The sequence below is a fragment of the Festucalex cinctus genome, chromosome 5, assembly GCF_051991245.1.
Source record: "Festucalex cinctus isolate MCC-2025b chromosome 5, RoL_Fcin_1.0, whole genome shotgun sequence".
In the NCBI taxonomy this organism is placed as follows: domain Eukaryota; kingdom Metazoa; phylum Chordata; class Actinopteri; order Syngnathiformes; family Syngnathidae; genus Festucalex; species Festucalex cinctus.
In genome coordinates this window covers 12,849,760-12,874,626 of record NC_135415.1, presented here as the reverse complement: position 1 = coordinate 12,874,626, position 24,867 = coordinate 12,849,760, and the positions used below count along the sequence as shown (strand labels likewise).

General features: G+C 38.6%; 2 protein-coding genes across 2 annotated transcripts; one reads left to right on the top strand and one right to left on the bottom strand.

Annotated features, from left to right (window-relative positions):
* Nucleotides 1-18: 18 nt before the first annotated feature.
* LOC144018967 (serine/threonine-protein kinase N1-like) lies at nt 19-16,535 on the top strand. The gene is made up of 22 exons (XM_077521698.1): nt 19-722; nt 1,190-1,476; nt 2,270-2,564; nt 3,299-3,488; nt 4,538-4,674; nt 4,750-4,906; nt 5,786-5,854; nt 7,313-7,419; nt 8,771-8,959; nt 9,074-9,149; nt 10,355-10,508; nt 10,576-10,684; nt 11,496-11,548; nt 11,807-11,864; nt 13,105-13,196; nt 13,298-13,474; nt 14,550-14,612; nt 14,680-14,756; nt 14,829-14,971; nt 15,404-15,511; nt 15,574-15,654; nt 15,846-16,535. The coding sequence occupies exons 4-22, from the start codon at nt 3,356-3,358 to the stop codon at nt 16,047-16,049; spliced, it is 2,187 nt and encodes a 728-aa protein (XP_077377824.1). The 5' UTR covers nt 19-722; nt 1,190-1,476; nt 2,270-2,564; nt 3,299-3,355; the 3' UTR covers nt 16,050-16,535.
* LOC144019036 (palmitoyltransferase ZDHHC12-B-like) lies at nt 16,239-23,336 on the bottom strand. Its single transcript, XM_077521836.1, has 5 exons — nt 22,845-23,336; nt 22,317-22,450; nt 21,733-21,813; nt 20,820-20,986; nt 16,239-18,507 (listed from the first exon to the last, which is right to left on the bottom strand). Exons 1-5 carry the CDS (start codon nt 22,939-22,941, stop codon nt 18,189-18,191), a joined length of 798 nt encoding a protein of 265 aa, XP_077377962.1. The 5' UTR covers nt 22,942-23,336; the 3' UTR covers nt 16,239-18,188.
* Between the last annotated feature and the right edge of the window lie 1,531 nt (nt 23,337-24,867).

Here is a 24,867-nt window from a genome sequence, read left to right as displayed (position 1 = left end):
CCAGGAAGTACCGTACGCCGAACTCCGCCTCTCAAAATAGGGCTCCGTCCGAGCATCCCTCGGCCTCGAGTTCTGTTCGGCCCCCGACCAATCGCACACAGGCGTCATCAGGAGTAAAAAAAAAAAAAAGAAAAAAAAGAAAAAGAAAACCTGCTAATTTAAGGAACCCAAAAGGACGATTTGGAATGTCTTTTTTAAGCCATCGGAATGGCGAACGCTTAATTCCCCCACGTAAAGTCAACGTTTGTGGGTCAAATGTGTCTTTTGTCGACTTGATCCCTGTCGCCTTTTTAAGCTTCTTAATGGCGCTTGTTGGCCGCGAACTGCGTTTAAGGGCTAATTATGACAAGGCTTTGCGGTTTTAAGTGGCCACGTTCATTACATTCGCCAGTCACTTTACACGGAAAGGCAACACGTCCCCGCTTCTACTCGTCACTACTGATTTAGTTACGGTAAACGGTTCAAAAATAAATAAATAAAATACAATATACAATTCAGATTTATACTAGGTACCCGTGGTTTCTGGGTGCCCTTGAAGGCAACATTTGATCAGCCATCTTAAAGCAGGCGCCGCATTTCCTACATTGACTTTGCAAACAATTAGGTACACACAATATGGTAAAAATTTGTTCCATTAATACGTGAATCGATACGATAGCTATGGTTTCAGGTTGTCACTAAAGGTAACACCAGACCAGCTAACTCAGGTGATCTTTTGAGAAGTAAGTGGTGACATTTGATGTTTGAAAACAACAAGCCTGCTTCCTCCGAATTTGATTATGTATGTCATTAGCTACATAAAAAATGTGGTAACACATACGACAGTACTCTGATACACTTATTAACTTAACTTGAGTTATGGCTTTTGGCTGTCTCTGAAGGGCGGAGCGTTTAAACCCATGTGTTCTTGAGTTCATAGTATTTTTTAAGTATTTAAATAATTATTCAATGAAAACGTATTCTACATAAAACCTAAATAAAAATTGTACTAAAATAAATGTATTTTGAAAAATTGGAGTGACGTTGCGAAGGTCTTCTGCATCATCAAATCTGTCGTATACGTACCAGTACTACTGCCCCCTGTTGGTCAATATGCACACATCAGAAAGGAGCAGCAAAATACTGCACAAACTATTTAATTCCTTGGTAAATTATTCATTCATTTTCCTGACCGCTTATTCCTCACAAGGGTCGCGGGGAGTGCTGCAGCCTATCTCAGCTGGCTCTGGGCAGTAGGCGGGGGACACCCTGGACTGGTTGCCAGCCAATCGCAGGGCACACAGAGACGAACAACCAGCCACACGCACAAGCACACCTAGGGACAATTTTGGAGCACTCAATTAACCTGCCACATGTCTTTGGAATGTGGGAGGAGACCGGAGTTCCTGGAGAAGACCCACACGGGCACGGGGAGAACATGCAAACTCCACCCAGGAAGGCCGGAGCCTGGACTCGAACCCAAGTCCTCAGTCCTTGGTAAATTAAATTATATGAAATTATGTTATTAGTTCATAAAGTACATTTCAGTACTAAGAGTGTGGCAATATATCGATATCGCGATAAATTGTCATACTTCCCGATAGATTATTGGTCGCAAGTATCGCTATATTTGTAGTTAATATGCAGCCACAATAAAACGGCTCCATTGTTCATAACTGATTGAGCAATTACTTGGTGGGCCACTAGGGGGAGAACCTCATAAGACTGGCGGGGAAATGGACGGAGGTTTTCTGGCGAAGATGGCTCATGAGCTTAGTTATTATTATTATTATTATTATTATTATTGTATATATATTATTTTTGTGACTCATCATATATATATATATAGTACTGTATTTATATTTATATTCTTTTTATTTATTGTACTATTATTATTATTTTATGATTAGTTTTATCGTGGAGTTATTACCTGAGCAATATATCAATAATCGCAGTATCGGCATATCGTAAGAGCATCATTATCGTGTGCCTTGTATCTCATATCGTATCGTGAGGTAGCCAGAGGTTCCCACCCCTCAGTACAATGCCTCTCCAGACATATACATAAATTATATATTATTAAAACTCATTGCAATAAAAAAAATAAAAAATCTAGAGCTGCATGTATAGTTCCGGTCATCCTAAATCCAAAATGAACATCACTGCATGTATAGTTCCCGTCATCGTAAATCCAAAATGAACATCACATTCTTTTTAAATGGTGTTTTTGTTGTTGCTCTGCCAATTAGCGGGTTTGCCCAATTGTGTCTGGCCTTTCTGCATGTAAAAGGTGGCCCGAGCCGAGCCCAGAGCAACCGATCAGGGCTGGCACCCTGCAGAAATCCCACCCCACGTCCCCACCCTCCTCATCCTGAAGGAGAGCAGATTAGCTCTGGCAGTGTTGTCGGATGCAGCAGGAAGCGGATGCGGCGGGACGAGACGAGGCAGACGGGATGGAAGAGGAGGAGGAGGAGGAGGAGGAAGGGAGGAGGAGGCTTTCAAGGAGAGTGAAGGTGGAGAGGCAGGACTGTTCTCTCGGAGGATGATGACACATTCTTAGTCCTTGTGGAGGAACGACAACAGAGGTAGGGTCTCTATACTTGCGTTGTTATTATTATGACATTTTATGTCCGTGTGACATTGTTTATTTGTCGCATGGGGAAAAGCATGATTTCAGACAGTCCCCAAAGGCGACACAAGACCTGATTGAGAGACGAAATGAAACCATTTTTGGGTGAGGAAAGTTCAGACTTCAGCTGTTCCTGAAGGGAACGCTTGAAATTGCAAATAATAGGTACAAAAATCAAACTATGGTGTGAGGACAATTATGCTTTGGGACTGTCCCCTAATGGCAAAACCAGACTTGATCGAGGGATGAAAATGTATCAATTTTTTTGTGTGTGTATAGAGAAAGCTTTAACTTCAGACTGTCACTGAAGGCAACATAATCGATAGGTTGACAGAATATCCATCCATCCATTATCAATTCATTGTTAATTTAGACAGTCAGTTGTGTCTGAGAAAAGTTATGATTCCCACCTTTACCACACAAGACTTGTATATAGAACAAACATTTTGTGAAGCAAACTATGATTTTAACTCATTCACTGCCATTGACGTATATAGACGTCAAATATCTATTTTTTTACTAGGCTGGCATTGAATGTTAAAAGTCCCTAAACGTGATTTACATATAAAATGACGTGCAAAGAAGTTTACGATTTCAGACGATACTCCCGATACCTGTAGGCTACATAAATAAGACTTTATTTGACAGATCAACTGAACAAATACTGAGGTGAGGAGTTTATGATTTCAGATTGTACCTGAAGACAACAACAACACATCCCACCGTGTGTCCTGGCTGGCCTGCAGGATGTTTTCCACGGCTCAGCAGATGCTGCAGGACAGCCGCTCCAAAATGAAGCTTCTCCGCCTGCACATCATCAAAGCGGCGCAGGCCGGAAGCGACCAAGATGACCAAGAAGCAAACATTGCGACGCAACAAGGTTCCTTTCAAGATATTATGATATTATCACGATATGCTAATTATCACGATATTGTGGGGAGTTTGGAGAGACAAAAAAAAAATAAAATAAATCACAATATTGTAAAAAAAAAAGAGCTCATACTAAAGAAAAACACAGAATATTGTGCTTTTGTACATGACAGCAATGCATATAAAAAAAGCTACAATCTAATAACTCTTAATATTGAGGCACTTACTTGCTAATGCACGCACACATTGACTTCCTCCACATATTGACTCAATTCACAAACATATCACATTCCCATTCATCTGACGATTAGCGTGTATTTTAAACATACAAGGGCCAAAACATGCTTTGTGAAACTTAAACTGCACTAAAAAAAAACAAAAAACAAAAAAAAACTAGCCACCAGAGGGTGCTAGAACTGCACAAATGGAAATCAACCTGACTTTTTTTTAAACAGATTTTCTGCTTTTTAATATCATGACATGACGACGACGATATATTGTGGCGGTTTTAAGATTGCAACATCACATATACTACACATTCTACACTACAACATACACGCTATTGGTAAATGATCAGTATGAAATGTTAGCATACTACCTTGTTCGCATGTTAAACTGTTAACATATTAGTGTACTTCCAAATCATCTAATTTTAAATAAACAGTATTCTAACATACTTGCATGTTAGACTACTGGCACGTAACCTCCTACCTGTGAATAATCAGTATGCTAACATGCAAGTACGTTAGCATACTAGTCTCTTAGCATAGTGGCCTGCCAGCATACTAGCTCATTAACATACTAGTATGTTTGTGTGCTAGCATGTTGGCATATATACGAGTTAGTTGTAAATAAACAATGCATTCAGGCATGTTAGCAAGCTATCAGGTTTACATGCTAGCTAACATGTAGCAAAGGTTTTACGTAGTATGTTAGCTATATGTTTATTGTGTAGTTAGCCTGTTAGCATACTAGCAAGACCGAATCCTCTATCACATGACTTTCAGCGCAGATGCGATGCATTCAAGTGTAATATGTCTTTTCTGGCTCCTCCTTCAGGGCCGTCCGGGGCGGACGCCCGCCTGGCCGAGCTCCGTCACCACACGCAGCGTGAGCACGACGCCCTGCGGCTGGCCAAGGATGCGCTGGCGCAAATGGATGCCGTGTCCTCGCCGGACCACGAGGCCCGCTCGGAGGTACGGCCGGTTTCAGGTGCTCGGATCTTGTGTGGCCATGACGACACGTCGCCGACCGTGTCTTCTTGATGTCAGGCTGAGATGCGGCGCGATCATTCGGCCCAGCGTTTACGACTCCTGCGGGCGTCCGTGGAGGCGTGTCTGAGGGATGACAGGATGGCCCCGCCCGAGATGACCGACGCCAACTCGTTCCCGGGTCCGTGCTTGTCCAGCCGACCTGCCTCGCTAACAGGTGGGAAGGCGTATCATAGCATCAAAAAGCATGTATGTATACTAGGGATGTAACGCTAAGCGCTATATCGTGATACCGTGATATTAAAACTGCCACAACATCGTTGTCATGTTCACGATATTTAAATGCAACACATCTGTTAAAAAAAATTCAGGTTGATTTCCATTTATGCAGTTCTAGTACCCTCTGGTGGCTAGTTTTTTAGTGCAATTGAATTTTCATTCGGGATGTGTTGGCCCTCGTATGGTTAAAATCTACACTAATTGTGAGATGAGGGGGTACATAATATGCCTGTGAAGCAAGTCAATATGTGTGCGTGCATTAACGACATAACACAATAATAATAAAACATAATAACGTAACATTGATGTTATCTACAAAAGCACAATATTGTGCTTTTTTTTTTTTTTTACAATATTGTGACCTTTTTTAATAAAAACGAAATGATGAATAAACAATATCCAAAATGTTTTTAAATCATAAAACAATCATATAAAAATATTTATAAATTACAAAAAAAAGGGGAAAATATGAGTACAATATATATTTGCATGATTATGGGAAGACCTCTGGGTGCTTTTATATTTCACAATATATTTAACGTTGATATCTGACACATTTTCTACAGTGCATCCTCTATGAAGAGAAGACGCTGTCATATGCGATTAGTATGAACAACTTGTGTAATCTGTTTGTCTGACCAATCAGACGCCAGCTGACGATGATGTGACAAGGAGGCAAATCCTTGTTTCTGGCATCCCATAATGAGCACAGCATGCTTCAGCATCTTCCTGCTAGCTATTATGAGGACGGCTAAAACTTTTACTTTGAAATACATCAATATCCTGTTTCCAAATATGATTTTGTTTGTTTTTCAAGGGAAATTGGAGGTCAGATTGCTCGGATGTGAAGATTTGTTTTCTCCTGCTGATGATGACACAACTTGTGGTGAGATGAGCCAGAAATATAAATAATATGTATTTCTTCATTTTCAGGCACTTTAGAATGTATGAGTGTATGTTTTAGGCCTCCAATGGAATATGTCCTTTTTATGCATTAAAATTTGACTTTAATCTTGTGTGACATTTTATTTGGACAAAATAAGACTTTATTCTTCTAGATCAAATTTTGAAGAAAAAAAAACAAAACGTAATTATTTAAAAAAAAAAAAATATTTTGCTAAAAAAAAATACTTTCTTGGAACCAGAGTTATAATAGTTTTGGATTTTTCATAATAGTTTTTATTTTATTTGTTTAAATTGGTTCATGGACCAGGTTTATTTGTTTTTTTGTTTGTTTTTCCCGAAAGTTATTCATTTTAGTCTAGTTTATATTAGTTATTGTTTGTTTAATATATGGAGCATTTGTTCAGTGTGCAATGATTAAAAAGGTCACCAAGTGTTGTGTAATAAAGTCAAGTACAATTCTAAAATTCTCCTTCCTTCTATACGGATGAAGAGCAATACAGAAATATATTTTAAAAATGTACGATATTAATCGACAAAGATGTAAACTAAGTAAATTTTTTTGCTGTAATTATAGTTAATTTTAGTATTATATTAATTTATTATATTATATTTTGTTATTTAATTTAATAATATATATATTAATTTAATATTATTTTATTTTATTATTAAATATAGTTAATTTTAGTTTTTTTTTAATAAACGTAAGCTGTAGTTTCACATAGTTTTTGTTAACAGTATTAAAAGCATTTTTGTTTATTTTAATGACACTTTTTTTTTATTTTAAAGTTGTTTTTTTTAGAAAACTTTAACCCTGATAACCTTGTTTCTAAAACGCCGATTCCCCCCCCTAAAATAAATACAGTACAACTTTTTATCAAACAAGACTTATATTTGTCATATTACGTCATGAAAAAATATGACCTAATAAATGTAGAAAAAAACAAGCCTTTATGCTTGTTGTACAACTTACGACTATTTTATTTTTAGATGCTTTTTTTCCATCAAGAAAAATAGATTTTTGCTTGTAAGATTCCTTTAGTATTGCAATTACTCCAAATACATTATTTTGTCAAATAAATGTCCGCTAGCCTAATGCTAACATATATTGTGAATCTTCACAGATGAGCTAACAGAAATGAGCATAGCTCTTATGTTAGGGTCATTCTAAACCTTCAAACAAGTGCTACTTTCACACACACACACGCGGAGCAGCAACTTACAAAACGGCATACAAAAATACTCACAAGGCTCTTTGGAAACAACAAATCGTGCTGGAGCTTTGTTGGGGACCTTCTCTGACTCTCCTTCTTGCGCTTAATTATGCTGCACGTCTTCAAGTTGGCGCTCGGTGATGCCCCGACATGTTGTGGGCGGCACAACGCAACGATGACCGGCAGAACACAGTACACACTTATTGATCTCGACTTTCCTCTGGCAGAGATGAGCGCCACCTTGAGGCTGGACGGCAGAGTGGCGGGCAGCACGCGCTGGGCGGCGGCGGGCAGGCAGACCTGGGATCAAACTTTCTGCCTCACATTAGAGCGGGTGAGTCCACATTCAGTACATTTATTAAACAGTACAGTAGTGTTAATTTTATCCTCCATTTTTAAATTTAGTGTCAGTTTTCGTCCAGTTTCAATCATGCCTGTTAGTTTTTAATCATAGTTAGTAGGGATGTAACGATATCCTGAAACGTCATGATACGATATCACGATACGATAATTATCACGATATTGTGGGGAGGTTGGCGATATTTAAAAAAGGTCACAATATTGTGCTTTTGTACATAATTATGTTATTATTATATTTTATTATGTTATTATGTTGTGTTGTTAATGCACGCACACATTGAGTTCTTCCACATATTGACTTGCTTCACAGGTATATTACATTCCCCTTCATCTGACAATTAGCGTAGATATTAAACATAGAAGGGCCAAAACATCCCTAATGAAAATTAAACTGCATTAAAAAACTAAACACCAGAGGGTGCTAGAAAATGCACAAATGGAAATCAATCTGACTTTTTTGACAGATGTACTGCATTTAAATATCGTGAACATGACGACGATATTGTGGCAGTACGATATCACGATATCGCGCTTATCGTTACATCCTTAATATAGTTAGTCAACCTCATCCCAGTATTTTAGTCCAAGACAACATAATTTTACTCATCTAGTTTTAGTCAACACAAACTGTCAACATTTTAGTCTCGTTTTAGTCAGGACAATTATTTTACCCTTGTATATTTTTTTTTGGCAGATTATGTTGAACATTTCTGATCTAAAAAATTCTCTCATCTTTTTGATGGAAAAACAACTCCCCACACAATTACAGTATAGCACCAAGTGGCTACTGGGGCTCCATGCTACAAGCTAGTAAGTTAGCAAGCATTAGTTAGCTGTCAGATTAATATAATTGTTGGAACGTTATAGCCATTGTTTTTTTGTTTTTTGTTTTTTTTTAATTTTTTGCAAAATCATATTTTCATCTCATTTTTGTTCATGAATTCAAAGTCCATAGATTTTAGTCCAGTTTTTATTAAGTGAAGTACATTTTTGTCTTGTCTTTATTAGTCGATGAAAAAGCATACTGATTTAGTTCCAGTTATTGTTTATTGTTGAGGGTTTTAGTCTAGTTTAGTCTAGTTTTAGTCCAGTGAAAAATGTGCGTTGGCGAAATTATTTTTGTTTAGTTTTTGTTGCCGAAATTAACACTACAGTACAGGGCTCACTTGCGTCCACGTGCAGGTTAAACGTCACATTCAAGTTTAGGTTTCATTTTTTACATGACAACATTTGAACAGGGGTGTGTTGACATTTAATACCCACTGTATGTTTTAATTAATCACTGCTTATTCGTTCACATTTGAACTTGGCGTGACCCGCCGCAGTGTCGCGAGTTGGAGGTTGACGTGTTTCGGCGGGACAGCGGTAATCTGTGCGGGATCGGCTTCCTGCGCCTGGACCGGCTCCTGGACCAGCAGAACCAGGACCATGACCAGAACCAGGAAGACCAAGACAACGGCCACGCCGCCTCACACACGTGGCGTCTGGAACCCAAAGGCCTCCTCCACGCACAGGTAAAAGTCAAACTGGAACCGGGAACTCCGGGAGGAGCTATAAAGCTATAAAACTATTGAAATGTGATTGCTCGTTTACCATATATTTATCTTCTTTTTTTTTTGCGCTTAAAGTTTGACTTTGTGGACACGGTTGTGGAGCGACAGCACAAACTACGGCGTCAGCGTTGCATCTTCACCAAAGAGAGAGGTATGAATATATATATATATATATCATTTAAAAAATAAATTTTCTCTTTGTGTAATATTTTTCCTTTATTTATAAAATATGTAAGTAATACATGTTTGTAAACACCGCGATTAACATTTTTTTAATATAATTGGTACAAAGGTGTACCGGTAAATAAATAAAAAAATTAAAAATAAAAATTAAAAAATTAAAAAAAACTACAGATGTATGTATCTTTAAATGTATATGTTACATCTATTTTTAATACAGCATTGCAAAAATAATTTTCAAAAATGTGTACTTCTAAAAAAAAAAACAAGTATATACATTTTTAAAATATGCCTATATTTTTTAAACAATATATCTAAGTTGTCCATTTTGTAGGAACCACATTAAACAATTGTTTTATATATTTGTTAAAAATCTGCAAAAATATTATTAAAAAAACAAACAAACTAATATACTAATATGTACTCATATACAAATACATACAAAGCCCAAAATGTTATAATAAAAAAAGTATATATAAAAAAAAAAAAATATGCCTATATTTTTTAAACAATACATCTAAGTTGTCAATTTTGTAGGAACCACATGAAACAATTGTTTTATATATTTGTTAAAAATATGCAAAAATATTATTTAAAAAACATACTAATATACTATATAATATGTACTCATCTACAAATACATACAAAGCCCAAAATGTTATAATAAAAAAAAAACTATATACATTAACTATATACAAACAATATATCCAAGTTGTCAATTTTGTAGGAATCACATTAAACAATTGTTTTATATATTTGTTAAAAATATTTAAAAAAACATACCAATATACTATATAATATGTACTCATATACAAATACATACAAAGCCAAAAATGTCAAATTAAAAAAATAATTTAAAAGTATTATAATATCAAAATTGGATAAATCTAAAATAACGTACCCACATAATTAAAAAAAAACAAACAAACAAAATTTGTATTTATTATTAATAAACATATTATATATATTAAATCATAGTTTTATATTTGAAAAATATTTATAAACATGACATTTCTGTAAACAAATATAAACCACCAAAATGACATATATTTTCCAAGATATATTTTTTTCACACAAAATCGCAGAAATATAATTTTAAAAAGTATATTTATAGACCCTATATATATATTTTAGTAAAAACGCTCAGCCATACAGATGACGTAAACGCGTGTGTAGGTAAGAACTTCCTGCGTGCGGCTCAGCTCAACGTGAACTTTTCCACGTGGGCTCACCTGATGCTGAGCGTGCTTCCCGGTTACGCCTCCTTCACCGCTGACTCCGCCCCCCAGCCATGCACATCACCGCCACCAAGGACGCCACCGCCGCCAAGGTCTCCTCCCGACCACGTGTGTAGTCTGCGTGTGTGTGATGTGACGTCTGTCTCCGCACACATGCAGTGACGCACCGACGAGCCGAAGTCCTCCCGGCCACCAGGAGGCGACGCAGGACGATGACGACGCCTCACGTGCTGATGAAACCTTGGAAATGATTCAACAGCAGCAGATGGTGAGCAACTCATCAAAATATGTGTGTGCGCTTACACACAAAAATGCAGTATTCCCTCGCTATGTCACAGTTGATCGTACAAGCGCTATTGGAAGAGATGCAGCGTAATTAAGCTGCAGGAAGAAGAGGCAGAGAAGGTTCCCAACTAAGCTGCAGTAATAATAGTTCCCACAGAGCAGAGAGATGTCGCATGCTCTGTTTGTATGTGTTGCTGCTCAGGTGCAGTTTGAGGGTTTAACAATGCTAATTTCCATTAGCCCATGTATAGCATTTAGCATTAAGATAGTGGACATTCGAATTATATGGTTTAAATTACCATTATGCTCAGTTTGTTGTCCTCTTCAATTAAAAATCGTATTTTTCTAGATGAAAAAGTTGTTTAATTTTCTGGGATTATAATTTATTTCTGTTTTAAGGAAAATACTTTTGGTATAACAGACATAAAGTCTTGATTTTCTAGATGTTTTTACAACAAAAAGTAAAAGCAGAGACATACTGCAAAAGGTTTTTTAATGAGTTGAAATGTAATCATTAGGGGGGGAAACTATAAAAGAAAAAGACAAATTTACAGGTTGGTACTTTTGTCTTAATGAAGCTCCTTAACTCACTGAAACATTGTTACTTGTTGCACAGTGACAAATCAATACTTTTACTTTTTATTTACAAACGGGCATAACCGAACTGCGAATATGCGGGTAGTCACTATAATTAAAAAAAAAAAAAAAAAAAGTCGCAGAAATATACGTTTGACATTGTTACTTGATTGATTGAGACTTCTGTTGTTCAATTAATTTGATGTTTGTGTGCGCAGTCGTCCTTCAGCAGGAGAAGAGAAAGTCAAGACCATTCGGCCTCTCCTTTCAAGTAACAACACAAACAAGAACACATAATCACCACCACAAACGCACACCGGTACAAATACAATCACACACAAAAATAAGCAAGAAGATACACGTTGTAAGAACACTCACACAAGAACACACGTGAATACACAGACAGAACGTAACACAAAAATCAAAATGAAAACATTCACAACAACCCACCTCACATAAGAACACTCATGAGACTCAGAAAAAAAACAACACCCAAACTTTCCACCCTCTTCTGCTTGTGATGTTTCAGGCTGCACATGTCGGATCTGCGCTACATTTCCGTGCTTGGCAGAGGTCACTTTGGCAAGGTAGCACCATCTCAATGTTTTAGTGTGTGTGCTTGAAAAAAAGGTAACAATAAAATAAAGTATCACTACCCTCGACGTGCGCCTGTTTGGAAGCGAGGCGTGTTGTAGTCAATGTGTTGTTGCAACTATAGTCGCCGTGGTGACTGCTGTCGTCATAAACCGTTTGTTGTTGTGTCTGTTGTAGTTGTAACCGTTGTGCTACTGGAATAGCAAAACGACTGTTGTCGTAACTATTTTTGTTGTAAAAGTGTTCTTGTAACTGCATGGTTGTAATTTTTTGGGGTACTGTGGTGTGTTTGTATTGATGAAACTTTATCGTAATGTTTCAGCTGTTTTTATTGTTGTAACTCTTTGTGGCTGTGGCTGTAGACCTGTTGTTGTTTTAATCGCTGTAGTTGTAACTGTTGCAGTTGTAACTGTTGTTGTACTGTATTTATTTTTCTGTTGTAACCAAAACTGTTGCTTTCACAGTTGCCATTACTTTTGTTGTTGTAACTGTTTAGTTTTTGTCATAACTGCTGCAGCCATAACTGTTGTAATTCCATTGTTGTTGTATTTGCTCTAACTTTGGTGTGTTTGTATTGATGAATCTGTATTGTAATGTTTTAGCTGTTTCTATTGTTCTAACTCTTTGTAGTTGTCGACCTGTTGTTGTTTAAACCGCTATAGTTGCAACTGTTGCAGTTAGAACTATCGTTGTTGTATTTATTGTTCTGTTGTAATCAATACTGTTGCTTTAACAGTTTTCGATACTTTTGTTGTTGCAACTGTTGTCATAACTGCTGCAGCCGTAACAGTCGTAATTCCATTGTTGTTGTATTTGTTCTAGCTGTTGCTTTAACAGTTGCTGTTGCTTTTACAGTTGTAACTGTTGCATTTGTAGGCTTGTCATTGTTGTAACCGCTGTAGTTGTACCGGTTGTAGTTCTAACTGTTGTAGTCATAACTGTTTAACAAATTTTCTTACTTTTGTTGTCACAGCTGTAGTCATCATTGTTGTAAATGTTATCGGAACTATTGTTGATGTAATTTGGTAGTTGTAATTGCCGTTGTTGTAATGGCTGTAAATGTCATAACTGTTGTTGGAACGTAATAGTTGTAATTATTGTTGTAACATTTTTACAGTAACTGTTACTGTCATAACTGTTCTAGTCATAAATTTAGTCGCTGTAAGTGTTGTAGTTGTACCTGCTGTCGTCATAACTGTTGTAGCTGTGTCGTCGTGACCGTGTTGCCTCCAGGTGCTGCTGGCCGAGATGACGAGCACGGGCCGCCTGTACGCCGTCAAAGCCTTGAAGAAGAGTGACGTGGTCACACGTGACGAAGTGGACAGGTGCGTGGGCAAAAGTTCGCGTTCGCGTCCGTCCGTCCTTCACACGTTTAAGAGGCGGCAGGGACGGCTGTTGCGCTTGCACTTGCGTGTGCCCGTTGCAGCCTGATGAGCGAGAAGAGGATCCTGGAGCTGATCAGAACGCGGCGTCATCCTTTCCTGGTCCAGCTACATGCTTGCTTTCAGACCAGCGAACACGTCTGCTTCCTGATGGACTTCCTACCCGGGGGAGACCTCATGATACACATACACAACAGAGCCTTCACGCCACAGCAGACCAGGTACATTTTCCCACCTTCAACTTCACACTCGGGTACTTTTTTGCAGTTGAATTTTGCTTTAGTTTTACGCCACATTTGTTGACTTTTACCCTCGCTTTAACTTCGCTTTGGTTGACTTTTACTTAAGTTGAACTTGATTTTGCTTTAGCTTCTCCCTCCCACTGCTCGCTGGATCAGTGGAGGCTGGTGTCTGTTGATCTCACTCTGCTTCATTTATCCTTAATTTCCTGCCTTTAGTTTTTCCTCTGGTCTCTTGAGATCTGTTGGAATTTAGTGCTTTCTGGGGTTGGTGAAAGATTCTGGTTTTGTAACCATGGTGTTTAGTTGGTGCTGGATTTCACTTTGCTTCATCTTTCTTTCCTTTGATCTTTCCTCTGGTCTCCTGACTTTCTGAACTTCATGACTCTGGCGAGACTCTGAAGTATCCGGTTAAGGTGAAGGGTAATGGGATTCTTATTAGGTTTCAGGTGAACTAAGGATCCAGGCTTCAGCCTTCCTGGGTGGAGTTTGCATGTTCTCCCCGTGCCCGCGTGGGTCTTCTCCGGGTACTCCGGTCTCCTCCCACATTCCAAAGACATGCATGGCAGGTTAATCGGGCGCTCTGGATTGTCCCTAGGTGTGCTTGTGAGTGTGGATGGTTGTTCGTCTCTGTGTGCCCTGCGATTGGCTGGCAACCAGTTCAGGGTGTGCCCCGCCTACTGCCTGGAGCCAGCTGGGATAGGCTCCAGCAGCCCCCACGACCCTTGTGAGGATAAGCAGCTAAGAAAATAGATGGATGAACTAAGGAGCACAAATTCACGCGCACACAAATGCGCACGTTTAAAAAAAAAAAAAGCGATTATATGTTGAATCGGTAAGACTGCCGAATGAACAATTCTGAGCTTTCTCTCTCTCAAAAAAAAAATCACTTTAACAATAAATCTAATTAGCATGCCACTTACCCGCAATTAAAAAAAAGAAAAAAAGAAAAGAAAAAAAAGAACTTGATTTGTTTTAACTTTTTCATTTCAAGTCAGTTTGACTTCATTTAAACTTCAACGGACATTTGTTTGATACTTATTTTTACCCTCTGCAGATTCTACTCGGCTTGTGTATTGCTTGCGTTGGAATTCCTACACGATAACCACATTATCTATCGGTAAGCCGATGACGGCGACCAGCCTGTAAGCGCCACCTGACTGACTCTGCGCGTCGTGTGCACGCAGAGACCTCAAGCTGGACAACCTGCTGATGGATGCTGACGGCTTTGTCAAAATGACCGATTTTGGACTTTGTAAAGAAGGTGGGGAAGAGCTTCGACTTCATCCTGGTAAATTCTTTTCCGGTTATCGTTGACATTTGTCCTCTTTGTCAGGGATCGGTCACGGGGATCGCACGTCCACGTTCTGCGGGACGCCCGAATTCCTGGCACCCGAAGTTCTGACAGATGACGACTACACACGGGCCGTCGACTGGTGGGGGATGGGCGTGCTCATCTACGAGATGCTGGTGGGCGAGGTCAGTTTTCGGGCGTCCTAAAATAAGAAATTTCTGATATTTGACTAATATTACATAGTTATTACACTATTATATTTTACTGTTGTGAATTTAGGATTTTTTTATACTTTAATTACAATGTTATTACACATTATGCATTTAAAAAAAAAAATAGAATACAGGAAGGTCATATTTTTTTTAATTAAGCAACCAATCAGATTGTCTTGAAGTCATCCAACACATTATTGCGCAGTTAGTATGCAGTTTTAAAATTATATTACACGGTTATTACATAATAATCGCTTACAAAGCGCCAATGCTAAGCAGTTGGCCAAATGTCATGTCACAAACCGTGTGACGATTTGTGGCGCTAGGGATCTTAGCTTTAAATTAAGAAAATGAGGCAAGCTTAATTTTTATTTATTTTTTTGTCATGGTCTCTCTTTCTGCCAGTCGCCATTTCTGGGCGAGGACGAGGAGGAAGTGTTTGACAGCATCGTCAACGACGACGTGACATATCCGCCGTCGCTTCCGCCAGACGCCGTGGCAATAATCCAGAAGGTAAACGTGACTAAAGAGCGTTCAATCTTTACGTGATGATGATCAATGTTTTTGTGTTTTAGCTGCTGAAAAAGAACCCGCTCAAGAGGCTCGGCGGCGGGGAGAGAGATGCTAATGAGTTGAAAGGGGAGACATTCTTTGAGGTATATCTTTTATATATATATATATATATATTTTTTTTTTCCCCCGTTTTCCGGAATATTTTTTTTTTATGACAGAAAAAAAAATTAAAACAGAAAATCACACAAAATAAAAACATTGCCAACTAGTGGCCTGGCATGCACACTACAGCGTGACCTTCCAAACTCACGTTTGCTGATTTTTTACTTTTCAGGACGTGGACTGGGATGCCCTCCTGTCCAAGCAGGTGTCGCCGCCCTTCCTGCCGTCCCTGAAGACGTCGGCGGACGTCAGCAACTTCGACAGTGACTTCACGTGCCTCCAGCCCGTCCTGTCTCCGCCTGCCACGCCCGGCGGACTCTCGGCCCGGCAACAGGAGGCCTTCGCCGACTTCGACTTCTGCGCCCTACGTGGCTGACGCTTTATTTTCGCCGGCGGGCGATCGACAAATTCACAAAACCCACTTCTGCTTTACTGTGACAAGCTCCGCCCACTGCCGTGACCACCCCCACAGGGGTGGTCACATGACTCCTGCATGGCGCCTGAGGTAGCATTGTTGAAAAATAGCAATTACTTAAAGCCATAGAAATGCTAATAGAGCCATACGTGTAGTCGAAGGCCGCAAACTAGCGAGTCATTTATTCATCACAGCAGACATAAATCGATGTCAACATTATTCATGATTGTGTCAGTATGCCAAAGAAAGGGGAAAAACGGGACGGAAGCAGACTGTTAAGAACTGCTATAGATAAATAAATTATATATATATATATATATATATATATATATATATATACACACATACACACACACATATGAATGTACGTCAACAACAACAACAACACAAAAACCACATTGTTTTTATGTCTGGTCCTCAATAAATATAAAATACTTCCTGACTGGTTCCACTTACCATTTGTTTAAGTTGCAAACTGGTGGATTGATGTACTTCCTACCTGGCTTAGTTGCTTCCTGATTGGTTCATCAAGTTATCCAATTAGCCAAGGTTCCTATACTTCCGCCGTGTCTTTTCTACTTCCTGCTTTGTCCTCAACTTCCTGTCTGCTTCATCGACTCCCGTTTAGTTTATTTGCACGACGGGTTGAACCACTTGATCTGAACACACGACCGGATAGCCGATGGCCAAGACTTTTGAGGTCGCGAGGCCGCCATATTGCTCCTCCCAAGAAACGTTGCTCGGCATACGATCCTATACATTTTACAGTATCGAAATTAGAGAACATTTGAGACAGTATTTAGTAGAAACAGCATGATTTATCATATTTTCTATTTGTTAAACATAAACAAGAGGGCATTTTACAACTTGCCATAAATACATGTATAAATTATATGCTTAATGATGTTTACAGGAGGAAACGTGTTTATATATATATATATATATATATATATATATATATATAAATTAAAGACTTAACTAATTCAACAAAAAGATGCCTTTGCCAAATCTAATATTGGGGTCTAAGGAACTTAGCGATAAAAGATAAAGGGGTGTTCAAAGCACACACTTATTATCTTTGTTCAAAAATAGTGACCACCCCCAGCCTTATACTGTCTACAAGCAGTATATATTTTTTCATCTGTACATATACCGTAAAGTTTATACAATAGTCTGCTCGCATGGTGGGAGGAGCAGCATGACCGCCCGGCAGGGTTAGTGTAGTTTTGGAATTTGTCATTTTACTTAATTTTTATTTCGTTTTGAGTTTTGTTTTTTAAATTTTAGTTAATAATAATTAGTTTTCATGGTGGTTCTGTTAGTTTGTGTGAGTTTTAGTTATTTAATAAATGCTTAGTTTTTTTTTATTTATTTATTTTTTTAAGTACATTAAATGTGCGCAATATTTTAAAAAACAGCATGGGAGCGACGTCATCTGAAGGTGCTTTTCAATTGGCTGCTGCGAGATGATGACGCTTCTGTGTGACACACTTTCAAATGTCCTTATTCCGGTTAATATAAAAATAAATCTACTTAAAACATTATTTAAAATCATCCCCAAAGACTCATGTATTAAATTAAAGACTCAAACGATTGACATTTTTGCTATAATTATATTTAGTTGTAGTTAGTTTTGTAAACATAAAAAATAGCTTCAGTTGTTTTTTTTTTTTAAAAGCATTTTTTTTATTTTATTTTGCTAACACAATTGTTTTTTGAATTTTTGTTTGTTTTTTCGTTAGTTTTAGTGAACTAAAATAACCTTGCCACCCTGTGACTTCAACAGCTTGCACGGGCTATCCAGTCACATTTTCAGATCAGTGGGTTGAACGTACTGCCATATTGAGTTGCTTCCTGATTGCTCTGCTTCCTATCCAGTTCATCTACTTCCTGTTTGGTCAAGTTACTTCCTGTCTGATTAAACTTCTGGCTTCAGGTAGTCAAGAATCCGTGTTGGGTTTTAAAAATCTCTTCAAAGTATCTGCTTTCTGTTCACTTCCTGTCTGGATTATCTACTTCCTGTTTGGTCCATGTTGTGCGTATCTGATCTGCTGGTCTCAGGTCAGTCCTAAATTCTTGTATCTAGACTTTGAGGGTGGCTCAGACGGGATTCTGGGGGTTCCTGCGATAGACCTGCTCCCAGGCCACGGCGCCGCACACGCAGAAGAAGTCCCACAGGTTGGCGAGGACGCCGCGGTCGAAGGGGCTGCCGTCGGCGTCGGCGCACTCGCGCAGGTACGCGATGCGGTGGCGCGACATGAACTCCCACGTGGTGCAGTTGATGGCCACCAGGTAGACGTGGCAGGCCAGCAGCACCGACACCACCGCCGAGAACACGCCCACCACGCACAGCGCCGCCAGCAGGAAGCCGTTGGCGCGGAACCACGACTCCCAGGTGGCGCTGGGAGAAATGCCCGACCTGGAAGAGACGTCAAGAACAGGTGCGCGTCACTGGGCTGACGTGTGCATGTGGTGTCATTATTTTAACTCATTCAAACCCAAAAACGTGTAAACGCAGCTTTTAATACTTTGTCCTTCACTCCCAAAAACGTATTTAGATGTTTTGTTTTTTTTATGCAAGAGAATACAGGCTTTGTTGCAGATTCTGACATGAAGAGGTGGCTTAAAGCAATGATAGTTATTACAAAAAATGGCCAGCAGGTGGCAGCAGAGTATTAGAGATCAGCCAGAGCCATGTTGCAACAAACTCTTTTTGCCAGTGTTTTCACCAGGAATGTGAATATTAATGAAACATAGCTATATTCTAATGCTAATTGCTCTGTGGGCCTTGCAAAAATCAGTCAAAATCCAGTAAAACAGCCGGGAGCTGAAGGGGGCTGCTTCAGTGAAAACGGCTGGGAGTGGATGAGTTAATAAATCAATTAATCAGATATCTTTTCTATCCCTTGATTAATTGAGTGGACATTAATTTTCAATTGGTAGTGCAGAAAGGTGCACAAATCTTGCTGCATGAACACACCAGAGCTCTTGAATAAATAATTATAAAAAAAATATATATATAATAACATAAAATCACATTCTGACGCTTCACCTGTTAGAAATTCCATTTAAATCTTAACTAAGACATAAATTGCTTATCTCAACATGCTTCTCTCTTTTTCTTTTTAATTCCAAGAGTCAAGTTCAGATAACTCTCCATTTACTAAACAAGACTTTAAGAACATTTAATATAATAATAACCATTTACAGTATACAAAAATGTCAACATAGCTCCCGTGACAATAAATAAGTGTGACACTGCATGAAACGATATCTCCACTGGGTGGCACTAGTGATTTGAAAATAAAAATTGTAAAATCACGTCCTTTGGTTTCAAAATAACTTTAATTGAATATTGTCACTTAACATTTATAAATGAGCATAAATATGTATTTTTTTATTGAAAGAGTCGAGTTTAGATAACTCGACATTTACTAAACAAGACATTAAGAACATTTAAAACAAAATATCTAATAATCCTTTATATAAAAATGTCAACATAGTTCACCTGTGACAATAAACAATAAGCATGACTGCATTTCCCTATATGTCCACTGGGTGGCACTAGCAATTTGAAAATAAAAATAGTAAAATTAATTTCAAAATAACTTTGAATATTGTCACTTGATAACATTTATAGAATGAGCACAAATATGTATCTTTGAATCTTTTTTTTTTTTTTAATCAGTCGCGTTCCAATAACTCAATTTACTAAACAAGACAATTAAAAACATTTAATACAAAATATCCAATAACTGTATATAAAAATGTCAAAATATTAGTTCACCTGCTGTGACAAACAATCATCTCGACACTGCATTTCCCTATATGTCCACTGGGTGGCACTAGTAATTTCCATCCATCCATTTTCTTGGCCGCTTATTCCTCACAAGGGTCGCGGGGGATGCTGGCGCCTATCCCAGCTGGCTCTGGGCAGTAGGCAGGGGACACCCTGGACTGGTTGCCAGCCAATCACAGGGCACACAGAGTGGAACAACCATCCACACTCACAAGCACACCTAGGGACAATTCGGAGCGCCCAATTTGAAAATAAAAATTGTAAAAATGATGTCCTTTAAAGGGATACTTGACTCGATGTGGTAACCTCATTATTTTTCATGTACAAATACCTTTAAAAAGTAATTTTTCTACTGATGATGACAATCTGTGCTGAGGAAATAGGTAACGACCAATCATGGCTCAGTTTGCTGAACAACCCCAGAAAACAGGTGAGCACAGGTGATGTCATCATCAGTTGACCACGAGAAGGAAAAATAACTTTTTAAAGGTATTAATTGGACATGAAGTTTTCACATTAATTTTTGACAAAATATTAACTTTTCCCTGCTGAAAATGGTTTAATGAGTCAAGTATCCCTTTTAGTTTCAAAATAACTTTGAATATTGTCACTTGTAACACATAGAATGAGCATAAATATGTATTTTTCATTTTTTGTTTTTTTAAATGAGAACTCACCTTTGAATGCAGTGCATCCAATATCTCTTCAACTTTACTTTAGTGAGTGCTTCAAAGTGTCAGGACTTGATTGTGATTGGTTAATCAACATCCAATCATGAACCAGCGGTGCTGACATTATCCAAATTCAGCATACTGATTACTTTACAGACGCAAAGGAGTCATGAGAGTAGCCTTAAATTGATCAATCAAATGTGTTCCCAACACTTTCAATCATCCATCAATTTGTGTTCCTGTGACGTGTGCGTGACATACAGAGCGACCCGCAGCGCCCAGAGCAGGGTCAGCAGCTGCACCATCAGGTAGAGCACGAACCAGCGGTGGTTGCGCTCGCCCACGCAGTTCTCGATCCACGGGCAGTGGTGGTCGAAGCGGCGCACGCAGCGGGAGCATGTCGGACAGTGCTTGGCTCTCATTGGCTGCTGCTCGGAACACATAACACACAGGAAGTGAAACAACATTTCAAACCACATTTTCAACATTATGTCCACTTAGCTTCATGCTAATAAACAATGCATTATTGTTTAACTCATTTGCTCCCAAAGACGTATTTATACGTTTTTATGGGGGGGGTTTTATGCTCGAGCATACAGAAGGCTTTGATGCAGCCTCTGAACTGAAGAAAACGCTTGAATCAATGGTAGTTATTACAAAAACAGCCAGCAGGTGGCAGCAGAGTATAAGAGATCAAACAGAGCCATGTTGCAAAAAACTTTTCCCCACTGTTTTAAACAGATTTGTGATGAATCTTAGCTCTATTCTAATTGCTGCAAAACGGAAGCAGATAGAAAAACTTTTTTTTTTCCCAAATGAGGAAAGGAAAAAAAAAAAAAAAAAAGAGATGCTAATTTTTCTTTTGGTAGATTCCATGTTTTATAGCAATAGAACACAATACTCTGTGGGTCAAAATCCCGTAAAGAACCACAGCAATGGCATGATGGGTAGTGTAGTTCTGTCTTTAGTGTCCTGAAAGATGCATACAAATAGTTCATGGGTTTTTTTTCTGTAATTTTGTCAAAGTGGTTTAATAGTGTATAAGAAAATGTAAGTAGGCTATCGTGAGCTGTGTGTTATTTTCCAAAAATCTACTCAGAGCGTCCATTTTAAAATATCCAAAACGTGCACTTTTAAATGTTCAAAATTTGTACTTAGTGCTGATGTTGGTTACCTGCAGCAGGCAGTAGCCGCAACGCCGCAGACGGCAGGTGGAAGACTGCGGCATCATGGACTCGCTTTCCAGATCTGAAGGCTGCAAGAGGACATGTGCAAAAATAATAACATTCTTGTTTTTTTTCCATGCTTCAATAAAAAAATAAATAAACATACAAATATTGTTCTGTACCTCATTATTATTTCCTTTCACTAAAGGCTTTCAATGGATTTGCTTTGCTAGTTACAATTTATTCATATTTTCACAATTTTTTCCAAGGAAAAGAAGTGTATTAAAGGCAAGATATTTTGTTTTATTTTCTATTTTGAAAATAACATTGGTTAAATGTTTTACTTTTGCTGATGCGTATTGTGTAACAATCAAGTTTACAAAAACAAATCAAAGTATTTGCATTGAATTTTTTTCTGACCATTACACAAAAAAATAATTTCAGACAAAAGATTTGGGGGGGGGGGGGGGGGGGAATTCTGTGCACTTACTTTACAGCAAAAAAAAACAAAAACAAAAAACACCCAGAATCCTTTTTTCCGTCGCTTTGATTGTTCTCCCTCTTTTTAAAAACTTTTGAGGCATGACGTCACCTTGACAGTGTCCGTGAGGACGAAGCCCGGGTCCATGAGTGACACCGCAAAGTACAACAGCACCGACAACACCACCAGCAGGAAGAACAGTAACGGAACCGTCAGTTCGCCGCGCTCCTCGCATTGGCGCAAATCTCAAGGCAAACACAGACACAACATTTCATATCATTATATTTCATACGGACCCCCAGAAATTACATGTCGGAGTGGGTGGATAAATCATTTGTGGCCAAGAAGTAGGTATAATGTGCGCCCAAAATACAAATGAGCAACGTCGATATCATTCTTGCACTGTTTGATGAGCAAATCAAGCGCACCTTTTCAAGAAGCCGTTTAGGTAAAAATATTGTTTCTTGACAAGGTGCGCTCCATTTGTGCGCCTGCACTAACAAGAGGACCAATTCAAAGATAAATTCGCAAATTGGTTTAAATTGGGCACAAAATACTTATTTGTACTTTATTTTATAGCATTTTATTACCACAATTTAAATGTTGCTCTGTGACTTCGCCACATTATAAACTACTTACCGGTGTTGTGCACGAAAAGAATCAGCGTTATGACCCAGGTCAACACGGTGTGTGTGGCCCGAACCAGGAACCCAGTCCGAAACATGTTTTGAACCATTTTATACCCTAAAAAATAATCAACTAATTTTGTACAGCTTTTCGGTCATTAGCCACACCGCTAGCGAGCCAGCTGGCTAACGGCAAGCATCGCTTAAAACAACATAACTAGTACGACTAACGTAGAGGCCGGTCGTTTAAAACCTACATTACCGTAGTTGCTTCGTTAAATGGAAGCTACGAGGTTGAGTTGTAGCGTTCGTACAAGGCAAAGGCGACATAATTTAGGTGAATATTACGGAAACGCGCTACCCGCTTCCACTTCCGTGTTGTTGTACGGATGCTCGCGTAGAACAAGTCTCCTACTTGGGCGTTGTGTGCGGGAAATCGCGCATTATTTAGAAACCCGACCCACCTCAATTTAATTCAGAACTAGCTATAGTCAATTTTAATGGTAGTTTTTATTAGTCTCCCTCGTTGCTATTTATTATTGTTTTTCGTTTTTTTACTATTTTTAAGTCTTCCAGTCTATTTTACCAAGCGGTCGACGATGTTTCTGTTGTCGTCTTAAAACTTGTTCGATGGTAGTTTTACGGCAGCAATGGCCATGCGAACGTATGACCGCCATCTTGCGACAATATTAAGTTTAGATATTTTTCTACATAACATTGGATTGGATTATTTATGCTAATTTCAAAATAAAATAATCATTAATTTAAAAAACACAGAAAATTAAGCATTTTTTTGAAAGAAGAATAACACAGATTGATTAATCTGATAAATAATAATAAAATGATAATGATAAAAAAAAATCCCCTCATCAACTCAATGTATAGTTTCATTTTAGAACGCTAAAATTAAGAAACCAACTATCCATCCATCCATTTTCTTGAGCAGTAGGCGGGGGACACCCTGGATTGGTTGCCAGCCAATCGCAGGGCACACAGAGACGAACAACCATCCACGCGCACAAGCACACCGAGGGACAATTCAGAGCACCCAATTAACTTGCCATACATCTATTTGGAATGTGGGAGGAGACCGGAGTACCCAGACATGTCCCACGCGGGCACGGGGAGAACATGCAAACTCCACCCAGGAAGGCCGGAGCCTGGACTCAAACCGGAGTCCTCAGAACTGTGAGACGGATGTGCTAACCACTCGATCACCGTGCCGCCCAGAAACCAACTACTTGCACAATATATCGCACAGAGCCATGCTCCTTGATTTCTTCAAAATAAAATGTAAAATGCAATATTTAATATTGCTGGAAGCCAATTAACATTATACGGTTTGAAAACTATCTTGAATATGGAGCGTGGGAGAATAACATTTAAATCAATTAAAAAAAGTCAGACAAACATTGCACTTCCAAATATATATATAAATATGTATAAATATATATATATATATAAATATATATATATATGTATATATAACCGGGAAGCATAAATGCTGATATGTTGTACTTAATATCGACCCAGAATTGAACTTAAAAAGGAACTTTATTTAAAAGAACAAAATTAAAGTACATCAAAATTAAAACATGCACGCTTTGGATTTGAAAACAAAAAGGGTGTTGAAATAGGATTGGCTAAAAGCTTCGTTCTAATCTTTTCAATTAGATGAAAATGTAATTTGGATCTAATTCAGTCATTCTTTTGTGTGCCACTAGAGGGAGATGTTGGGAGGAACATTCAGTAAAGACGATGAATCGACCCTTCCAGTGTTGAAGTGCGCCCCTAGCGGTGGGGATCAGGGCGTCAATGCGAGTGAATTAGAAAACAATCAGTGGGAGCTAGAAAATAGGTCAAATAGTTGATAAGTCAGCAACCAATGCTATGGTGAACTTGAACGCGGCCGACGGATGCTCTTATGGCTCAAAGAGAGATGAGATCGTTCTTTCGTTTTCGTCTGCCGACAGTGATTCTAAACCAGACGGAAGACATTGAGGAGTGAAAGACTAGCAGGTGGCCAGTGCGACTGT

What these genes read in the sequence shown, in the direction of transcription:
- LOC144018967 (XM_077521698.1), top strand. Translation starts at nt 3,356, where the DNA reads ATGTTTTCCACGGCTCAGCAGATGCTGCAGGACAGCCGCTCCAAAATG. An exon ending in CCGACCTGCCTCGCTAACAG is followed by an intron (nt 4,907 to 5,785) that starts GTGGGAAGGCGT and finishes TTGTTTTTCAAG; the next exon opens with GGAAATTGGAGGTCAGATTG. An exon ending in AGGACGCCACCGCCGCCAAG is followed by an intron (nt 10,509 to 10,575) that starts GTCTCCTCCCGA and finishes GCACACATGCAG; the next exon opens with TGACGCACCGACGAGCCGAA.
- LOC144019036 (XM_077521836.1), bottom strand. Translation starts at nt 22,941, where the DNA reads ATGGTTCAAAACATGTTTCGGACTGGGTTCCTGGTTCGGGCCACACAC. An exon ending in TCTTTTCGTGCACAACACCG is followed by an intron (nt 22,451 to 22,844) that starts GTAAGTAGTTTA and finishes GTTTGCCTTGAG; the next exon opens with ATTTGCGCCAATGCGAGGAG. An exon ending in GCGGCTACTGCCTGCTGCAG is followed by an intron (nt 20,987 to 21,732) that starts GTAACCAACATC and finishes TGTTCCGAGCAG; the next exon opens with CAGCCAATGAGAGCCAAGCA.